The sequence below is a fragment of the Epinephelus moara genome, chromosome 10 (assembly GCF_006386435.1).
Source record: "Epinephelus moara isolate mb chromosome 10, YSFRI_EMoa_1.0, whole genome shotgun sequence".
Classification (NCBI taxonomy): domain Eukaryota; kingdom Metazoa; phylum Chordata; class Actinopteri; order Perciformes; family Serranidae; genus Epinephelus; species Epinephelus moara.
In genome coordinates this window covers 33768662-33788527 of record NC_065515.1, presented here as the reverse complement: position 1 = coordinate 33788527, position 19866 = coordinate 33768662, and the positions used below count along the sequence as shown (strand labels likewise).

General features: G+C 40.1%; 1 protein-coding gene across 7 annotated transcripts in view; it reads right to left on the bottom strand.

Annotated features, from left to right (window-relative positions):
• The window catches only part of szt2 (SZT2 subunit of KICSTOR complex), a 442490-nt gene that overhangs the window by 29565 nt on the left and 393059 nt on the right, over positions 1 to 19866 (bottom strand). For all 7 annotated transcript variants that reach the window (XM_050055637.1, XM_050055638.1, XM_050055644.1 and 4 more), the window contains 4 exons: positions 13212 to 13414; positions 11294 to 11390; positions 8593 to 8673; positions 5512 to 5586 (listed from right to left, as the gene is read on the bottom strand). In XM_050055637.1, the coding sequence (XP_049911594.1) occupies positions 5512 to 5586; positions 8593 to 8673; positions 11294 to 11390; positions 13212 to 13414 (456 nt within the window). The remainder of the gene's footprint in view (positions 1 to 5511; positions 5587 to 8592; positions 8674 to 11293; positions 11391 to 13211; positions 13415 to 19866) is intronic.

Genomic DNA, 19866 nt, shown 5'->3' with positions numbered 1-19866 from the left:
ACTCTGGCTAAGACAGGTGGTAGAGGGCGTTGCAGTAGTCTAAGCGGAGGACACAAGGGCATTTATAATTTTTTTTTTTTTTTTAATTTTATGTACTTTATTAATCCCCCTGAGGGGAAATTCAATTTTTTCACTCTTTTTTTTGTCATTAACACACAGGTCCGAAAGACACACACATGCACAAACAGGACCTAAACTGGCACCTCTCCAGCCACCAGTCCACGCTCCATATTTGGTCCAGATGGGGACTCGAACAGGCGACCTTCCGGTTCCCAATCCAAGTCCCTATGGACTAAGCTGCTGCCGCCCCAATTTTGTTGAGGTCATGGAAAGATAAAAACGATCTAATTTTAGAAATGTTTCTTACGTGCATAAAAGAAGATTGCACTGTTTTCTTAATATGGGCCTCAAAACAAAGATTAGAATCAAATAAAACACAGAGATTTCTTGCAACATCTTAGCATTCACAGCCAGAGAGCCAAGACTGTTTTGGAAATGGGATCTCGAACTGAGGGGGCCAAACAAAAGAACCTCTGATTTGTCAGTGCTGAGTTGAAGGAAGTTTTGGGACATCCAGCATTGGATGTCGACAAGACAGGCCGTGAGGGAAGCAAGACAACTGGGGTTGGAGGATTTAAGTGGGACATAAAGCTGGGTGTCGTCAGCATAAACTGAATGTTGTGTTTGTGGATAACCTGACCAAGAGGGAGCATATATATTAAAACTAATTAAGGGCCATGGATAGATCCTTGTGGGACACCACAGGAGAGATGGGCAGATGATGATGAGGCATTGCCAATAACAACGGAAAGGGTTCTCTCTGAGAGGTAGGAACAGAGCAAATTAAGGGCAGTGCCACCTAGACCTACCAAGGACTCTAACCGGTTCAAAAGTATGGCGTGGTCCACCGTGTCAAAGGCTGCACTTAAATCTAGGAGAACCAGAATTGAGGAGTCACCAGCATCTAGAGTTAAAAGAAGATCATTTGTAACCTTAACCAAGGCAGTCTCAGTGCGATGGTGGGCTCTAAAGCCAGATTGGAACTTTTCAAATAAACTGTTGTTACTCAAATGAGTAAGGAGCTGAGTGGAGATCAGTTTCTCTAAAATCTTTGATAAAAAGGATAATTTTGAGATGGGTCTGTAATTAACAAGAAGATGAGGATCAAGACCAGGTTTCTTTAAAAGAGGTTGGATTAAAGCATGCTTAAAAGACGAGGGAAAAACACTGGAGACTAAGGAGTTATTTAAAATGGAAAGGACGGTAGGACCAATGGTTTCTAACATCTCCTTTAAAAAAGATGTGGGAATAATATCCAATTGGCAAGACGAGGGCTTCATATGTGAAATGGTTTTATTAACAGTTAACTAACTAAACTAAACTAAACAGGTCAGGACAGGTTAACTCCACGGGTATTAAAGGGGGGGGTCAATTCCAACTGCACTTGATACAATTGCGTCCTTTGGCTCTGCATCTGGATACAAAATCAATTTAATCAAAACCTTACTTTTCCCGTTTAATACAATGGCATTGGAACTCTCCTATACTCAGTTTCCCTTCAAAGTAGTTACTGACTCATTTACTTACCTGGGGGTACCTGTAACATGGGAATTTAAAGAACTGTTCAAAAAGAATCTGCAGCCAGCCCTTGAAAAGGCGAAAGAGGACCTCAAACGCTGGGCGTCCCATCTCACTTGCAGGCAGGGTAAACTCCATTAAAATGGTAATCATGCCAAGAATGCTGTACTACTTTCAGTCAATTCCTGTTTTTCTCCCAAAATTCTCCTTTAAGGAGTTGGATAAGCATGTTACCACATTTATTTGGAATAAGAAAATTCCTCACTTTCATAAATCATTTTTAGAGAGATGGAATTTTTTTTTAATTTTTTTTTTTTTTAAATTTTATATACTTTATTAATCCCCGAGGGGAAATTCAATTTTACACTCTGTTGTCAATTACACACAGGTCCGAACACACACATGCACAAACTGGACCTATACATGCACTAAATGGAGAGATGTCAGAGTGGGCTGCCCATGACAGGCGCTCCGAGCAGTTGGGGGGTTCGGTGCCTTGCTCAGGGGCACCTCGGCAGTGCCCAGGAGGTGAACTGGCACCTCTCCAGCTACCAGTCCACGCTCCACATTTTTGGTCCGGACGGGGACTTGAACAGGCGACCCTCCGGTTCCCAACCCAAGTCCCTATGGACTGAGCTACTGCCGCCCCATGGAAGTGAGAGGGGGGGCTCTCACTTCCTAATTTTTTGACTACTACTGGGCTGCGAATATCCACAAAATTACATTTTGGATGTCTCATTTTAGGGATGGGAACGGACCTGTTTGGTCCAGTATGGAACGGCATTCACGTGAACCACTAGACCTGGCCTCCCTGTTATGTGCTGCTCTGCCACTCAGTAAAAAATATCACTCAAATAATCCAGTGGTTAGTAGCTCTCTTAAGATATGGTCACAGTTCAGGACACACTTTGGATTTAAACACATGGTTCTGTCCACCCCCATAGTCCGCAACCGTGCTTTTATGCCCGCCCTGTTGGATTTTGCGTTTCATCTGTGGTACCAAAAAGACCTGAAATGTGTAGCTGACCTCTTCCGAAATGGTGCATTTGTTTCCTTTGAATATCTAGTTAAAGAATATAACATCCCAAAGAACCATTATTTTAGATATTACCAGATTAGAGACTACGCTCAAAAGCATTTCTCCTCCTTTCCAGTGCCCCCACCAGAGGGGTGGATGGAAAACTGCTTTAGCCTTAACCCGTATCAAGAAGGCAGTGTTTCTAAGCTGTATAGTATGGTTCAAGATATTTCTAGCCCCTCTCTTAATCATCTCAAATGCACCTGGGAGGAGGAATTTGGGATGATGGTATCGTGTAGAACCTAGCAGTATGCGATTGAGAGAATACATAAATCTTCTTTTTATGTGAGACACGGTGTAATTCAATTAAGGTGCTTCATCGCCTACACCTATGCAGAAGCAGGCTCGCCAGGTTGTACCCTGAGGTCGATCCTATCTGCTAGAGGTGTCATTACCGCCCCTGCTACTCTGTATCATATGTTTTTCTCCTGCTGGTCAATTGCCCCATTTTGGTCCTCTGTATTTGAAACTCTTTCACAGATGTATTGCTGTAAGATACCACCGAATCCCATTACTGCTGTGTTTGCTGTAGCGAGCCCAGAGGGGGTGTCCCTTACAAGCAACCAATCTAACCCCCTGGCATTTGCCTCTCTTCTGGCTCGCCGGCTTATTCTTCTTAAGTGGAAGGACAGGACTCCACCCTCACATGCCCGGTGGGTCAGAGATGTAACATCACATTTAAAACTAGAGGAGCTAAGATACCGTAGTCAGGGCAACCCTTCCTTGATTTCTTTAATAGCCTTCTAGGTACCAGTGTGGCTGATTAGAGCCTAAATTTTTTTGTTCTGGCACATGTAAAAAGGTTAGATGTAGGACTGGGACAGTCCAGGAGGCTACAAAAACTACAATGCATTAAACCAGCGTGAAGTAGCATGACAGCTGCTCTACAATGTTATTAGATCAAAATGGTGGCAGTGTTTTCCCTACCATTATATTAGGGGGACCCCCCACAAAAGATGAACAATGTAAAAGAAACATAGCGGTATCTTTGGTTGTGGCTCTAAAATGGTGGTCCTACGTTACACAATGAGAGAGTTTCAAGGATGGATCAAAGACAGCTCGGGTTAAAATTCTGACAGTGTCAGAAATTTGGGATGACCATCTCATTGTGTGACTGCTGCTGTGACCTACGTTGACCTACTTCTACTACCAAGCTAACATTAGCCCTTGCATTTTTGTTTGCAGTACCAAATCATTACAGACATAACAAACATTACTGACGGCTTCTAACAGTATTGATACTTAGTACAAAAAACATGTGTAACTAACAGGCTTTGAGTGCGCCAGTAGTAAACTGCATTTTCCTGCCCTATGCAGTGTGAACACACTTAGTACACTAGTGCACTCAAAACGTGTATGTTTAGTACAGAAATATGTGATTTGAGACACACTGATTGTTCCTTCAAGGACCTCCTGAGCACACACAATAGCTGTAATGAATGCATCCTTTCTTCATTTCTCGCCACTTAAACCCTAACCCCCCCTCTTGCTGTGTATAAAGCCACTGTCTCTGTTCTGACAGTCAATCTGTTACTTTGTAGACATTTTGACACCAGAGAGAGAGAGAAACAAATGCCATGACATCACTGACATTTTTTAAAACACCCTTCTCTGCCTTTGTCACATCAAAGTGATCTGGTCCTAAAATCTGAAAATGGATCAGTCACAGGTGGGAGAGAATGTAAACACTTTGTGAAGATCACCCACAGTAGTATAGAACCAGGGCTGAAAACAGGAAATTATGACGTGGGGTGTTGGCAGATAAGATCAGAGTTAAATCTGAAAAGCTTAAAATCCTACAAAAATGCAGAATCAGAGATGTGACAATTTGCACCTCTGACAATGTGTAGAAAACACAAATTGCAGCTTTATGCATAGAACACACAATAGAGTTATTGTAATTTAAACTTTTCCAATAACTAGAACATGAATTATGCAATCAACAGGAGAGAGAGACAGAGAGAAAGTACAAAGGACTAAGTAATAGGAACAAACAAACCAAAAACACACAACACCAGCTCAGATTCATAAATTCAACATCAGAGATTACCATGATTATGTGCGACAAGTACACCCTTTCAAAGAACAAAGAATATTCAGATATTTGACTTGGAATGTGAAAAAAAAATTAAATATCCAAAACAAATAAAACAAAATGTGTCTATGTGAGAGTGTGTGTGTGTGTGTGTGTGTGTGTGTGTGTGTGTGTGTGTGTGTGTGTGTGTGTGTGTGTGTGTGTGGGGAGGACCTGATCCCTACCCATGGTGAAACTCCGACAGAAAGTGGACAGGAAGACAGAAGCAGTGCAACCAGAAATGGCAGCAAAATGTGTCTCAGGGTAGTCTTTCATTTCATTTGGCACTGTGCTTAGTCTTACAAACCCTGCTGTTTATTCTGGCATCATGATGGCTAAAACTTGCCATTCTTATGTAATGTGATGAGAATTGTGATGTAATGATCTTTATAATGAAATGTAGCAGGCTTCACAGAAACTCACAGACAACAATTAAAGAGAGAGGGGCTTGAATGTGTGAGCACTTCTCAACTGTGCTGTGTTACAGTGATGGCAGACAATATCAGAAGAGATTCAATTTCTATTCTTGCACAAAATATCAAAATTCAAGCGCTTTCAATGACCCATGTCTATTTATGTCTATTTTCAAACTATTTCAAGGCCTTGATATCTACCCCTTAAATTCACAAACTTTCATGATTTCAAGGATCCATTTGAACCCTGTCCATTTTCTTTTGTTATTCTTGCTCTCTGTCATGCCAAAAGCATGATCCCACAGAAGAAAGGACCAGCTTAGTGTTGTGTGTCCACATAGCAGTACAGATTTCTGTCAATCATTTACCTGGGAGTTGACTGTCTGGCCCATGGGTATGCGGGAGCACTCCAGCGCATACTGCTTCACACAGAAGTAACACCCCTGGCAGAAGGAGAGGACACACGAGGAGCACATGATTATCTTTCCAAGAAACTAGAATTACCGCATTGTGTTTGCATGCCTTCACACACCAGTCAAGTTTCTCTAACAGTTCACATCCATGTCTGAAAACATGGATGCTTCACACACATCTTCCTTCCCCAGCACAGAAGATCAATACAATCAGCACAATTTCAAGATGGACACCCAAGATTAGTGTCACTAATTCAGTATCTGACCAAATGTCTCCCCTTCTGTTCTTGAAATATAATGTTGAGTAATGTCCAGAAAAGTGTTTTATGAAGAACATTATGATGTCACAGTAAAGTTGACCTTTGACCTTTTGGATATAAAATGTCATCAGTTCATTATTTTATCCTATTAGAGATTTGTGTGAAGTTTTGTCATAATTAGTATATGAATTCTTGAGTTATGGCCAAAAACATATTTTGTGAGGTCACACTGACCTTGACCTTTGACCATCAACCACAAAATTCTAATCAGTTTATTCTTCAGTCCAAGTGGAAATAAGTGTCAAGTATAAAGAAATTCCCTTAAGTTGCTCTTGAGATATTCGCATTCACAACAATCAGACAGTCAAGGTCACAGTGACCTTTGTCCTTTGACCTTTGACCTGCGACCACCATCAGTTTATCACTAAAATCAAGTGAACATTTGTGCCAAATTTGAAGAAAACCCTCAAGGTATTCTTGAGATATCATGTTCACAAGAATGAGACAGATAAGGTCACACAGACCTTGACCTTTGACCTATGACCACCAAAATCTAATCAGTTCATCACTGAGTACCTCAAGTGAAGGTATGTGCCAAATTTGAAGAAATTCCCTCAAGGTATTCTTGAGATAGCAATCACAAGGATGGGATGGATGGAAGGATGGACAACCTAAAAATATAATGGCTCTGGCCACACAAGACACTAGACAAATAATTGTGATGTTTGCTTGGAAATATGACCAGAAAAGCATCCTGGCTTACTGTACTGTGACAACATGAGAATGTAATCAAACATTACCTCTGATCCCATCAATATCCTCTGGTCAAAATTAACCCTTTGCCTAATTTTACTTGTCTCAGCTTAATAAAAACAGTGGTATTATGTTCTCTGTGGCTTTGCAGGAGCTTTGTCAAGTCTGAGAAAATTAAATTAGTGAATATCTCAGTATGGGCTTGGCAACTACTAATTGTTTACAGAAAGTCCGCACATCAAACTGGGGCTGAGGATCCAGAAAGGTGTGGCTGTTTCTGACTTTTCATCTAGTGCCACCAGCAGGTCAATATTTTAAAGGGTCCAATATTTTGGTTTATGACCAGAAGATGCTAAATTAATAACATTCCCATCAGCCTCGGCTGTACTTTGTTCAGTGCTACTTGCAAATGGTGACTGGACTAAAATGGTAAACGTGGCAAACATTACCTGCTAAACATAAGCATGTCAGCATTGCCATTGTGAGCATTTTAGCATGATGATGTTAGCACTTAGCTCAAAGCACCAGTGTGCCTCTAAGTACCGCCTCACAGAGCTGCTAGTATGGCTGTAGATTCTTAAGCCTGACTTATGGTCACTTCTGATGAGTGTCACTCGACAGCAGCATGATGTTTTTAATTTACGCTTTGTGAATTGATTCAGTTGTCTCCATGGCAACCAGATGCTATCCTTCAGCTGGCTTGTTCAGTCACATTATGTGTCACATGAAATTATATACATACAATTTCACTAAATGTCAGCTCCTTCGTGCATTTAAGAGACTGGAGTAGTGGATATATGATTGGGCAGTTTCATGCTGGATTCACATTATACACAGAAGCACCGCAAAACGTGTTGATTTCCCATGGAGTACAGCCTGCATACTTTCAGTGCCCATGTTGACCAGTTGGGCTGGTCACACTGGAAGGGCTGCGGCCCTGAGCTCTGCAGCCAGCTAGCAATCTGCAGCGACAGTTTCAAGTAACAGCTTTATTCACCTGGCCTTATTCTAACACCCTTTATGCAGGGCAGAGCAGAGCCTATTGTATGTTCAGATAAACGACCCAGTCTTCGAATTGCCTTGCTGTCCTGTTCGGTGATGTCTCTGGACTAGGCAGTGATGCAGGAGTAGAAATTCCTAAGTATGTGAGGGGATATCCAAAATTTTCTCAGGTATCTGAGGTAAATCAGTCTCTGCCTTACTTTTTTCACCTCTGAGTCAGTTTACAGTTCCGTGGTGAGGCCCAGAGTGATGTGGACACCAAGGTATTTGAAGCTATCCACACTCTCTACTGAGGTTCCATTGATGTTAAAGGGGGTGTAGTTCCTTGGCTTCTTCCCAAAGTCCACTGTCATCTTCTAAGTCAGGTCCTCTACTTCTTTCAGGTAGGCCTTTTCATTGTTATCTGTGATCAGGCCCACCACAGCAAATGGTGTTGGAGTCTGAAGTGTAAGGCAGGGGGCTCAAAATGCAGCCCTGGGGTGGTCCTGTGTTAAGGATGATGGTGGAAGAGGTGTGTCTGCCCACTCCAAATTGTTTAAAAACCTTTTTTTTTTTTTTTTAAAGATTTTTTTTATGGGCTTTTTGCCTTTATTGACAGGACAGAGAGTGAAACGGGGAGACAGAGAGAGAGTGGGGACTGACATGCAGCAAAGGGCCGCAAGCCGGACTCGAACCTGCGGCCGCTGCAGCGAGGCAATGCCTCCGTACATGGGGCACCGGCACTATCTACTACGCTACTGACGCCCCGTTTAAAAACCATTTTGAAAGGATTTATGGAGTCTGTGATGGTTGACCTTTATATTGCAATGTCATACACTGACACCAATGGCTGTCTGGAAGAAGTCATTGTGAGAAATCTTTAGTATGCTCCGGAAACTTTTTGCATTGCATATAAACATACAGGACCTGTACCAAATGTGCTTAACATTAAAAGGGACCAACAGAATTATACCTTTGTGATGTTAGCCAATATGTCAGTGAGCATGGTGATTCTGAGTGTCCTTAATGATCCTGATCTCACCTGAAAAGCCAGCTCCATCAACACGATCCCCCCTGGCAACGCCCTCTGGAGGTGATATGCGGTGGTTCCAGACGCTGTAGCCTGCAAGGTTCATTTACAAAACAACCATACAATCAGCATTTGTCTAATATAGGTGTTTTAGAGGCACATACAGCTGGTTTCTAAGCCATGTTGCTGATATTTTTGAGCTCTTATTTAATTTCTAATTAAACCCTCAACCAATTTTGTGAGTAGGGATAGGTACTGTTAAAAGAATATATTCTGAACAGAATTAGAATAGAAAAAAAACATTGCTTCTACAGCAGCACCAGCATTGATTACAACAGCACAGTCACAACATAAACTCAAATGCATCTAATATCTAAATACAAGAACATCACAACACTGAGCAACATTTCAAAAGAATGAAGAACATAGAATTAGTCACTATGTCTCATTCATTCTGTCCTCTGTGGATTGATTGTTGAGGGGGTGATGTTGGTAGAGGGAGGAGGGGCTGATTTTGGAGTGGGGGTCTACATCTGGATCTACAAGAATCCGTGAAATTCGAAGTCTGTTTCCCTGCTGTTATGCGTTTCACCTTACATTAACCCCAACCAATCATATCTGCTACACTTAACCATAACCCAACTTCAGCCCTAATCCCCCACTGCAGATGGCACAGCTACAGTAAACACTATTTAGGGGAGGACAAACTTCAACAAGACTGGCAGTGGATGGATGACTGAAAACAGCACCAAAAAAAGAAAATGCTTATGCAAATATATGCTTGTTGAACCAGTGTTCACAAAGGCTCACAAAGTTTTTATTTTGCTTACAGTTACGAGTATAGTTGTCATCAACTCCAGTAAAACATTATCTATTATTTCACTGTGGCCTCTTTACTCTGCTATCATTGTTGACCACAAATTACAGCAAAACCATATTTTCCTCTTATCATTTAGATGAAAAAATCCACTGGCCAAGCATGTTTTTTTTTAACCTGCCAAAATAATAAATGGCCTTTTCTTGTTTCAAAAATCCATTTGTTTGAGTACATTTATTGAGAGAATAAGGCATTTTGCTGAATAAAAACTTAAAGAAGAGGCCAGATCAAAATCTGAAGTAAAATTATTTCATAATATTGATGAACTCATCACTACAGCCTCAGCATGTAAATAAGTTCCCACTGGTAAGCAGCAGGGTTGGAAATTAGCATCAGCCACCAGTCAAACACTGTTAAAATATGCAAGTGGCTGCTAGATGTACTTCACTCACCAGCCAAAAAACAATGGTGATCCTTCAAGTGGCTGGTAGATTTTGCTAACCACCAGCTACAGTGGTAGGTAAACAAAAACAGTTAATTTCTAACGATGCTAAGTAGTGATCCAATGTATATTTCCAGGGCTCTTATTGTGAAAGAAAAAAGTGGAGCTAAGTGGAGTGACAATGTCGGAAGGAATAAAGAGTTGGCCATATTGGTTCAGACTACCGGGCCTCTGTGTTATTATTTCATTACCTTTATAGTATGTATAGTAGTATGGCTGCAACACTAGCTAGCAGCAGACCAGCGGCAAGTGATATTTTAGCAGATCAGACGATCAGTCTGGTACAGTAAACAGTGCCGCAAAACTCAGAGCATTTCAGACAGTCAGTCTCATGCCACCATTTAGATGCGCGTGTATGTGAGTCTGTCTGTGCCTGACACACACGGCCCAGGAGCAGCTCAGGGGCAGCAGAGCTGTGCACCCCTTAAAGATACCATCATGCAGCAGGGACTCTCAGCATAGTTTCTTTAGGACATGACTATTTTTGTACAAACACTTTCCCGCCACTGTGGCGGATAGTCATTCCAGATTTACTCGCCAAACGGAAAATCTACCCACATTTGGCGCTTGGCCAATGTTAATTTCGGACCCTGTGTGTGCCACAAAGGGAGTGGAACCTCTAATCTCAGCCACCTCTTGCTGATGTTAGCAGCAATGAAAAGGTCACCACCACCTGTCAAAAAAAATACAGCATGTTTCCTGAATGCCCAGCAGGTAGTGAGGCACTGCAGTCTTTTCTCATTGATATCAATATTGGAAGCATAAATACTGTTTACTGTGAAAAATACAGAAAGATATATGAAACTATATACAGTGAACAGCCATTTATCGGGTCCAATGCCATACCTCACAACCTGAACTACAACAAATTTTCACTTCATCTCCGATGCCCAGCTTTTGGCTTTGACTGAAAGCATTGCCTTCAGTCTGTGTGTTCTGCCTCACCTCAATTCAAACTATATCCCAGTGGCAACCCTTCACTCAGAGCCAGCGTCTGATTTACACATGGAGATATGCTTATTTAGTATTATGTTTGGTATTTGGTGTTCCTGCTGCACAGTAGGCACAGATTGTTTTTTTAAAATTATGCATGTAGTAATAGTTTTTACTTGACTACTACTACTGTTACTACTAATTTCAACCTCTAAAAATATATATGTAGAAACTGAATGCACTTCATGTGTAGGTATCAAGACGGGACTAAATTAAAATAAAAAGTGGATTAAAACATAATGAAAGGAAGAATGTTGCACTGTTCTAGGACACACAGACTCAGTTTTAATGAGGCATATAAAATGCATAGGGGCCAATGTTACTTTAGCAGCCTGGGTCAATCCCCAAGTGTGTGTGTGTTTGGAGAATAAGATTTCTGCATCTCTGAGGTGAACACTAACCTTAGGGCTGTCCTCACTCTTTTGCTTTACATAAGAAAATGACATCCTCCCTTCCGATGACATAGAGCTCAGCATGGCAGCACGGGCCCGGGCAATGCTGTAAAAGACGGAGCGGGGTGGGACGAGGGACAGGGGACAGTTAGGGTCTGGTTAAATCAGAGAGGTCTGGGCCCAGGGAAAAATGGAGCCCCAACAACACATAGCCAAGCCGTAAAACATAATTCAGAGAGAGTCACACAATCTGAGCCTAGAAAGTGACAGGCAGGCAGGACAGGCATCTGCCCTGCATCTGTTCTGCTTATATCAGCCATGGGGCAGCAGCGCTAGCAGGTCAGAAGTCAGACAAGAATCAAAACACATACGATGACTAATGGATAAAGGATAAATGCTGCTTGCAATGGAGGAGGAAAGGAGACTGAGATAATGGCAGAGATGCAGAAAAGTTTCACATTGTTGGGATTCACAGGACCACAGATGATTTGTCATTTGTTAAAATCTAAACTGTACATGTGAAGGCCTCTCTTCTCTGCATGCTCTTTGTTCTTCAGACAAAGAGAGCTATTTCTCACCTCAGTGAGACCAGTTGTCAAACTTGATTGGACAGGACTTTTACAGTGACATGTGACTCTGTGATGTCACCAGCCAACTGTAGAAGGTCTGCTCCCTTCAGACAGTCTTTTTCTTGCTCCTTAGCTGCCGAGCAGCTCACACCTCTTCGTCCTGAACTGTGGACCAGCCTAGATGTTACGCAAGTGGTTACGTCAGTCAGAGGCCTCCACGTGGGAAAGACAGACAGGACGCTTGGCCAATTATTGCATTCGGTCCGAATGCAATGATCTCTGTCTGTCTGTCTGTCTGTCTGTCTGTCTATCTGTCTGTCTATCTGTCTGTCTCTCCCACTCCCACTCCCACTCCCACTCACACTCACACACACACCAAGCTTGTATATAGTTAGTTAGTTAGTTAGAATATGTGTGTTTTGGTTTTGCTTTGCTTACTTTATGAATAAATATAATTTTTGAAATCATACCTGCCGTCTGTTTAATGTTGCACAAGATTGAATGAACAGTCAACCTCTGCTGCGTCAAGAACTCCAAAATCCTTCAGGCTTTACTATTACATTTGGTTATTGTTATTAATTTAATTATTAATAAAAATTCCAAATTCATAGTTAGAATTTTATGAGACGATATCTTTAACTGGCTATCATTTTGTGGTGCCCCACGAGGTGACTGAATGTAAATTAAGTCATATTATTTAACATAATCAATAGTTATTATTAATAATTAGTAATTATTTCCGATAGCCGATTTGATACTTTAATTGGAGATCTATTGCAAGGTCAGGCCCCTGTTAAGGCTTAAGTCCCAGTAAATGGTGCCAATGTGTAAAACATAGCACTAGTGCCTAGATCACAACAAATAGTATCCCCTCTTTTACAGTATCACCAGTATAATTTAAAACATTAATAATGTCCCCCCCCCCCCGAGGACCAGAGTTGTTCCCTACATTAATGGTGCCCCTTAGTGAGGCCTAATATTGTTGTTCCCAATAACACAAAATATGAGCAGATACATGAGAAAAACACTTTGTGATAGTGTATAACACACACTATCATTTACAAAGGCAATGGTCTGACAGCTTATGTATTTTAAAGAGCAAACCAAAACCTACCAAAAGGTTGGGCTGTTGTTTGAAAAACAGTGTAATACTTGAAAATGAGCTAAAATTTCATCTACCTTATCCACTGCCATCAGGATTTGATGGGCATGGCGTCATGGTGTATTGCAGGATGTTTTCACATGCATTTGAGCTTACGTCGATCATAGAAAGAAGCCACAAAAATCATGCCAAATACAGACTGCCATTCAATAACAACTTGAAGTGAAAAAAATGAAATGTTTTCACAGATACAGACCTGCGGGCTGGAGACTGAGGTCGGACCTGGACAAGAATGAAGCCCATGCTCTGAAGGTACTGGACATACTGCTGGAGGAAGTTGCTAGAAATCTCAAGCAGCCAGGATTCTTCCTTTAGTCGGCTGGGCAGCATGTCAGCTGAGTCGGTGCTGTAGCTTCGGTCCCGACCTGACGCTGTGGAGTCGCTGGAGCGATGGCGTTTCTGGCACAGAGAACACTGGACATCACTTAAACATAAAAGGAAGACTCTATCAAGTATGCACACCTGATCTCATTTACCACTATGTAGATTCATTAAACAAAATATACTTTAACCTATCTGGCTAATAACCACTAGGTTATAGCTTGTTTTACTTAATTAGCTTAGCTCTTTGAGTGCCCAGCCTTCTTGTATCCCTTGTCCACAGTCATGGGCTGACTTGGCTTGGCTTGGTTTGGGCCATTAGCCTAGTGCTGCAGGGATTTGCATTTCCATTACAACAGGGCTACCAACTTGAAGGTGTGTCTTTAGCCCATGGCGGCTTGTCTTGAGTGATGACATTTAAAAGCAGTGGGCTGATGAATGGCTTAAGTCCTCTGTTATTTTTGCTGCATGTTTTTATCCACAGCACAGCAGGTAAAAGAAGTTCACCTGTTGGAGGTGAGAGGTTTGCAGAGGTGCAGTAAGAGCCTGTTGTCTGCAGTTCTTCATCAAACATCCCAATTTGGCTGTTACTTCTTTCACTCTTCCTGCGGTATTATTAGACCTGCCTTTATTGAAGAAAAGCTGCTAACAGAGTTCCACTAATTCGATGACAAACACATTCCATTTCCTGCAGATTCTTCACAATAAAAGTCCCATGTTATTTTGTTATGTAAAAACATTTCTTGTGAAGCAGCAACATAAAGAAAATTTTAGTTTTCAAGCAGCAACTTCACACAACTTCTAATACGGCTGATAGCGAACATGAAACAGTAAAATAAAGTAATGAGAGCTGAACACAAAGAGACTTTTAAAAATGCCTTTCTCTCTGGTCTCCTGCAGACAGAGGTGAGTAGAGTCTCGCAAGCGGGGTCAACAGGGGTTAGCTGCGGTCGGCAAGACTAAGTTGTCCCACAGGTTACAACCTTCCAATCTCTCTGACACAGGTCCACGTACAACACTTGCCCTGAGATGCTCCAAGCACTGACATACCCTGGGCTTAAAGTAGTTTACCTTGATGGAGGTGTGCTGGTCACAGACCTCAGTTAAAGCCTGTCACCTGAGGCTCTCTTCAGCTCACTGTGGCTATTTTGTGTTTGCACTATTCCACCCTGCAGTATTTAAAATGATCTGCTGACCATATAATACTGAATATGTTGTTGTGACCTGTTTCTATTTAAGAAGAGCATCACTGTTGAAGCTCTGCTGACTGTATTTCATGTGTCTTCACAAAAAGCACCCTCCTGGTTTATCAGCTGTAGTCTTTTTATGTGAGGCAGCAGCAGCAGGAAATATTTGGTCTGCATCAGCAGTAACTTAACCCAGCTCCAATACAGCTGAAGGAAATCAGCTAAAAGTAAAATAAGGCTACAGAAGTTCTGTGACCTGAAAACAGACTTTGACACAAAGCTTTCTTTCTAGTCACTGACGTGGCTATCACCTGCTGTGAGGCTCTAGTGGAAGCACGCTTCATCATGGCTTAGCTTTACACAGTGCAATTAAAACAGACCCACCCCTGTTCATGGAAATGCCCTGATGGAGGCTGGTGACAGTGCTTATGACTTGGAAGCAAGGGATGGATGTTCCTGTTTTTATAACTGGAGCTCAGCAGTGATTTCAGACACTTTGTGGGATGTGCACGGCCCAGGACAGGAGGTCTATGCAGGAGGTGATAATAGCAGTGATGAAGTGATAAAGCAGCCAGAACATCATTGGTACCCATGTACCGAGCATCAGTGACATTGGTGAAAGGCCTGTGCACAGCCCAAGGATACTAAAAGACAGTGCCAACCCCAGTCACAGTCTGTTCACCCTGCTGCTGTCAGGCAAGTGATACAGAGGTATCAACTGATGATAAACTCTCCTGGACAGAACAGGCTGGTCTCTTGGCATTCTTAGAAAAATAAGAGGTTCTGTACAGAATGTGTGTTTATTACCATTATATTATAGTTTAATTTAACACACTGCAATATTGTATGGGTGAGTACTTTTCCAACTTATCTGTACAAAATAGTGCTGGCACAGAAACAGTTTGTTAGTGACCTTTTCTAAGGTTGTTGTACCTAGTGCACCTCTCTTTTAAACTGCAACTGTTGACTATTTATGACATTGATATTCTTTAAAACTGTACATTTATCTTGAAAGTGAAATGTGAGACTAGAGATTTACCTTGTAGTTTTGGATATTATTTTGTTAATAACTAACAATTCCATAAATACACAACTTGACAGGCTCAGAATCTTCATTGTCCTTTGTACAAAACATCCCGAGGCCAGTTTTCTATTAAATATCACAGAGTTGTTTTATGGAATGAAAATGTTAATTTAGGGAAGCACGGTAGTGCTTCGCCTCACAGCAAAAGGGTTCCTGGTTCGAACCTGGGGTGGGGGAGAGCCCTTCTGTGTGGAGTTTGCATTTTCTCCCCATGTCCGCGTTGGTTTTCTCCGGGTACTCCAGCTTCCTCCCACAATCCAAAGACATGCAGGTTAGGTTAATTGGTGACTCTAAATTGCCTGTAGGTGTGAATGTGAGCGTGATTGGTTGACTGTCTCTATGTGTTAGCCCTGCGATAGTCTGGCGACCTGTCCAGGGTGTACTCCGCCTCTCGCCCAATGTCAACTGGGATAGGCTCCAGGCCCTCTACGACCCCCAACAGGATGAATGAATGAATTAAATGTTAATTTACTGGATACTTCTGTGTCATTGTCTTTGTACAAAAGAGACTTAGAAATAGTCTGCTGTCAAAATCATTTGATTTACAACTATATTGATCACTCTTAGGAACTGTTGTTCATGCTGTTAGTTAAATTTAACTTAAATGGCGAATTTTTTTCTGAATTCTGATATTCAAATATAATGACAATTTTGCCAGTATTTATTTTACCACTTCTATGTCTTCGTATTTCGTATTATTTATTTGCACAATATTAAAACAATTGGTTTTAAAAACAACAACAACAACAAAAAACAGATTGTGCAGGTGAGATGAAAAACTCCTTAAAGTGTTATAAGTTATCTCACCTAAATATTCAATAAAACAAAAAGACAAAGATTTAAAATTGCCTTTAAAATAATCAATAAGATACAATATAGTACCAAAAATAGAAATATAAAGTAGAAAAGAAACATAAAGTATGCCATCTAATAAAGTCCCTAATCAATGCTGTGTGTATGTGTGTGTGTGTGTGTGTGTGTGTGTGTGCACATGTTTTGTATATTTATCAGAAACAAACAAAATCGAGAACAGAAACAAAATACTAATCAAATGTACCACTTAAGGTGTGACACTAATCTGCATTCAAAAGATCATCAAATCACCATAGTCAAATGCAAAGTTAATTCTGCATCTAAACAATTTTATAGTTCATTTTGAATATAGAGAAACCAGAAATTGTTTTAAATTGTTTTTAAATATTGACAGGGATGGAGAGATATTTACCAAGTGTTGATGATAATTCCACAGCTCTGCACCACGATACTTCACCAAAAGCTGACCCCTTGTGGTGAGATTCTTAGGCAGATGTATATAATTGGCTTGCCGGGTACTATATTGATGAACGTCAGAATTCAGTGTGAAATAATTCTCAAAGCACTCAGGCAAAAGATCTCCCCTAAATCTGGTTTTATAAAAAAAAGTACAAATCTGAATTGTGTTTATGTCATAAATTGTTAAGAGCTTAAGTTTGTGAAATTGTGGCAAAGACGGAGCAAATGCATTTGAAAAAGTGGCACTTCTGACAAATCTTTTTTGTAACATGTAGATCCTCTTAAGACTAGTGTAATAGTTTGAACCCCATGCAATGTTACAGTAACTAATATATGGAAAAATAAGACTATAATACAGGATCAGCAAACAAGACTTGTTTAAGAAATAACGAATTTTCTTAATTATACCAAGGGATTTCATAGCCTTTGTGTAAATGTAATTAATGTGCGTTTTCCAACAGAGTTGGTCATCAACTAGAACTCCTAAAAACTTCACAACATGCACTTGCTTAACCTGATTTCCATCTATATTTAAGGATGCACTTTCTATGTTATATTTTCTCTTACCGCTGAAGATCATAAAATTTGATTTTTTTACATTCAAAGATAATTTGTTTATTTTAAACCAATTTGAAAATTCTTTGAGAACCCTATCTGCCTCACTCATAAGACAATCAAAATTGCTGTTTGACATCACTAAATTAGTATCATCTGCAAAAAGAATAAGTAAAATGTCTTTAGACACAGTAGCCAAATCGTTAATATAAATAAGAAATAATAATGGTCCAAGAATTGAGCCTTGAGGGACCCCACATTGGATGGTAGCTTTACAAGAGACACAATTTTTGAAATATACATATTGCTGTCTGTTTTTAAGATAATCACCTAGCCAGCTAAGAGCATGTCCTTTAAAACCATATCTATCTAATTTTGACAGTAAAATATGATGGTTTACAGTGTCAAATGCTTTGGACAGGTCCAGAAAAATACCTAATGCATATTCACTGTGATCTTGTGCTGATATGATTTTGTTTACCAGCTGGAGCAGGGCCATGTAGGAAGAGTGATTTTTTCTGAAACCATACTGATGCGTGTATAATATGTTATTCAGTTCCAGATGCTGAAAAATTCTTTTGTAGACCAGTTTTTCTAAGATTTTTGAGAAACAAGGTAAAATTGATATGGGTCTGTAGTTTGTAAAAAGATTGGGGTCATCAGCGTTATATAGAGGAATGACCTTTGCCAACTTTAAATCATCAGGAACTTTACCCTTATCCATGGAGACAGAAAAAATATAGGTTAACGGATCTGCAAGACACTCTTTTACTTCTTTTATAAGAAAGGCACCAATTTCGTCGTGTCCCGCGGCAGTATTCTTCAGCCCTGTAATTATTTCTTTAATTTCTTCAGGTTTAGGTTTGATAAAGTTAGACATAATTGGAAATTTACCATGAATATAACCTAAAGGATTACACTCTATATTAGGAATCTTTTTTGCAAGTGAAACACCAATATTAGCAAAAAAATCATTAAATTTACATGTAATATCATAGGGATTAGAAAATGATTCAGCACCATTGGAAAAATTTGAGGGAAACTCAGTTTTTTCTTTCTTTCTTTGCAACAACTGGCTGATAATTTGCCATGTGTATTTGATGTTATTTGATAATTCCTTTAATTGTTGTGAGTAATAGTTCTTTTTTGCCAGTTTCAGAAGGTGGTTGTATCTGTTTTTATAGCTTTTATATAATGCTAGATTTAGAGATGTTGGTGATAACAAATACTTCTTATACAACTTATTTTTGTTCTTTGAAGATTTATATAATCCTGAGGTAAACCAAGGTTTGCTATTATCTCTATTACATTTAGGTCTAACAGGTAACACAAGTGGAAAACATTTGTTAAATACTACATTCAGAGAATGAGAAAAACACTTGTATGCAGATTCAGCATCTGGACATCTGTACACTTCACTCCATGAGACTTCCTCAAGCTCTTTCTTAAATATTGAAATGTTATGTTTATTGAATTTACTCTGGTGGGTTTACTTATGACTGGATAAGAGTAATTAGAATACATAGTACTTAAGAAGTCCTCAGTTTCTGAGTGTGTTTCCATCTTGAGGAGATTAATATTAAAATCACCCAAGATGAACAATAATTTCCCCTCCTTATTAATAACATCCATTGCATTAGCCACACAATCATTGAATTCACTAATTACAGTATTTGGTGGACGATACACACAACCTATAATGATTTGGCTTCAACAAACATTTCAATGAAAATTGATTCAACTGGCACAGTTTCAGAATTCAAGCACAAATCGTGTCTTATCTTGTATTCATAATCACAGTGGATAAAAATAGATACACCACCACCCACTTTATTTTCTCTGTAAGAGTGCACTGAATTGTACAAGGGAAGTTCACATAAACTGCTAATGTTTTCAGAAAGCCAGGTTTCTGTAAGTGCTATAATTGGAAAAGTATGCTCAAGAGATGTTAGATAATGAATTAACTGATCATGATTCTTTACCAGACTCCGGATATTCATATGGAGGGTTGAAAAGGTATGTAAATCTAGTGGAATAGAACATCTAAAAGTATTGAACTGATTTTCATTCATATAGTTGCAAGATGGTAAAGTATATGTCTATATATATATATACCTGACGTGCTGACGTATTGCGGTAAGTGAGTTGTGTAATTTCTGTGACAGCGTCTCTGTACTGCTCTGGTGAATTCTGCTAGCCTGCTTTCTCACTTCAGTTGCTTTAACGTTGCTTTAACGTCTACTTCAAGTCTTAACCCACACTGGTTCTGTTTAAGCACTTATAGCTCTCCTCCTTTCTACGACTTTCTCGCTAATCTCTTAGCTGTTGTTTGCACGTTACTAGCCTTGGTAGCTACATTAGCTTTACAGTTAGCGATGGCTTCTCCTTCTGCTCTTTCTTGCTTGGTGTGCCAAATGTTCAGTTATGCCTCT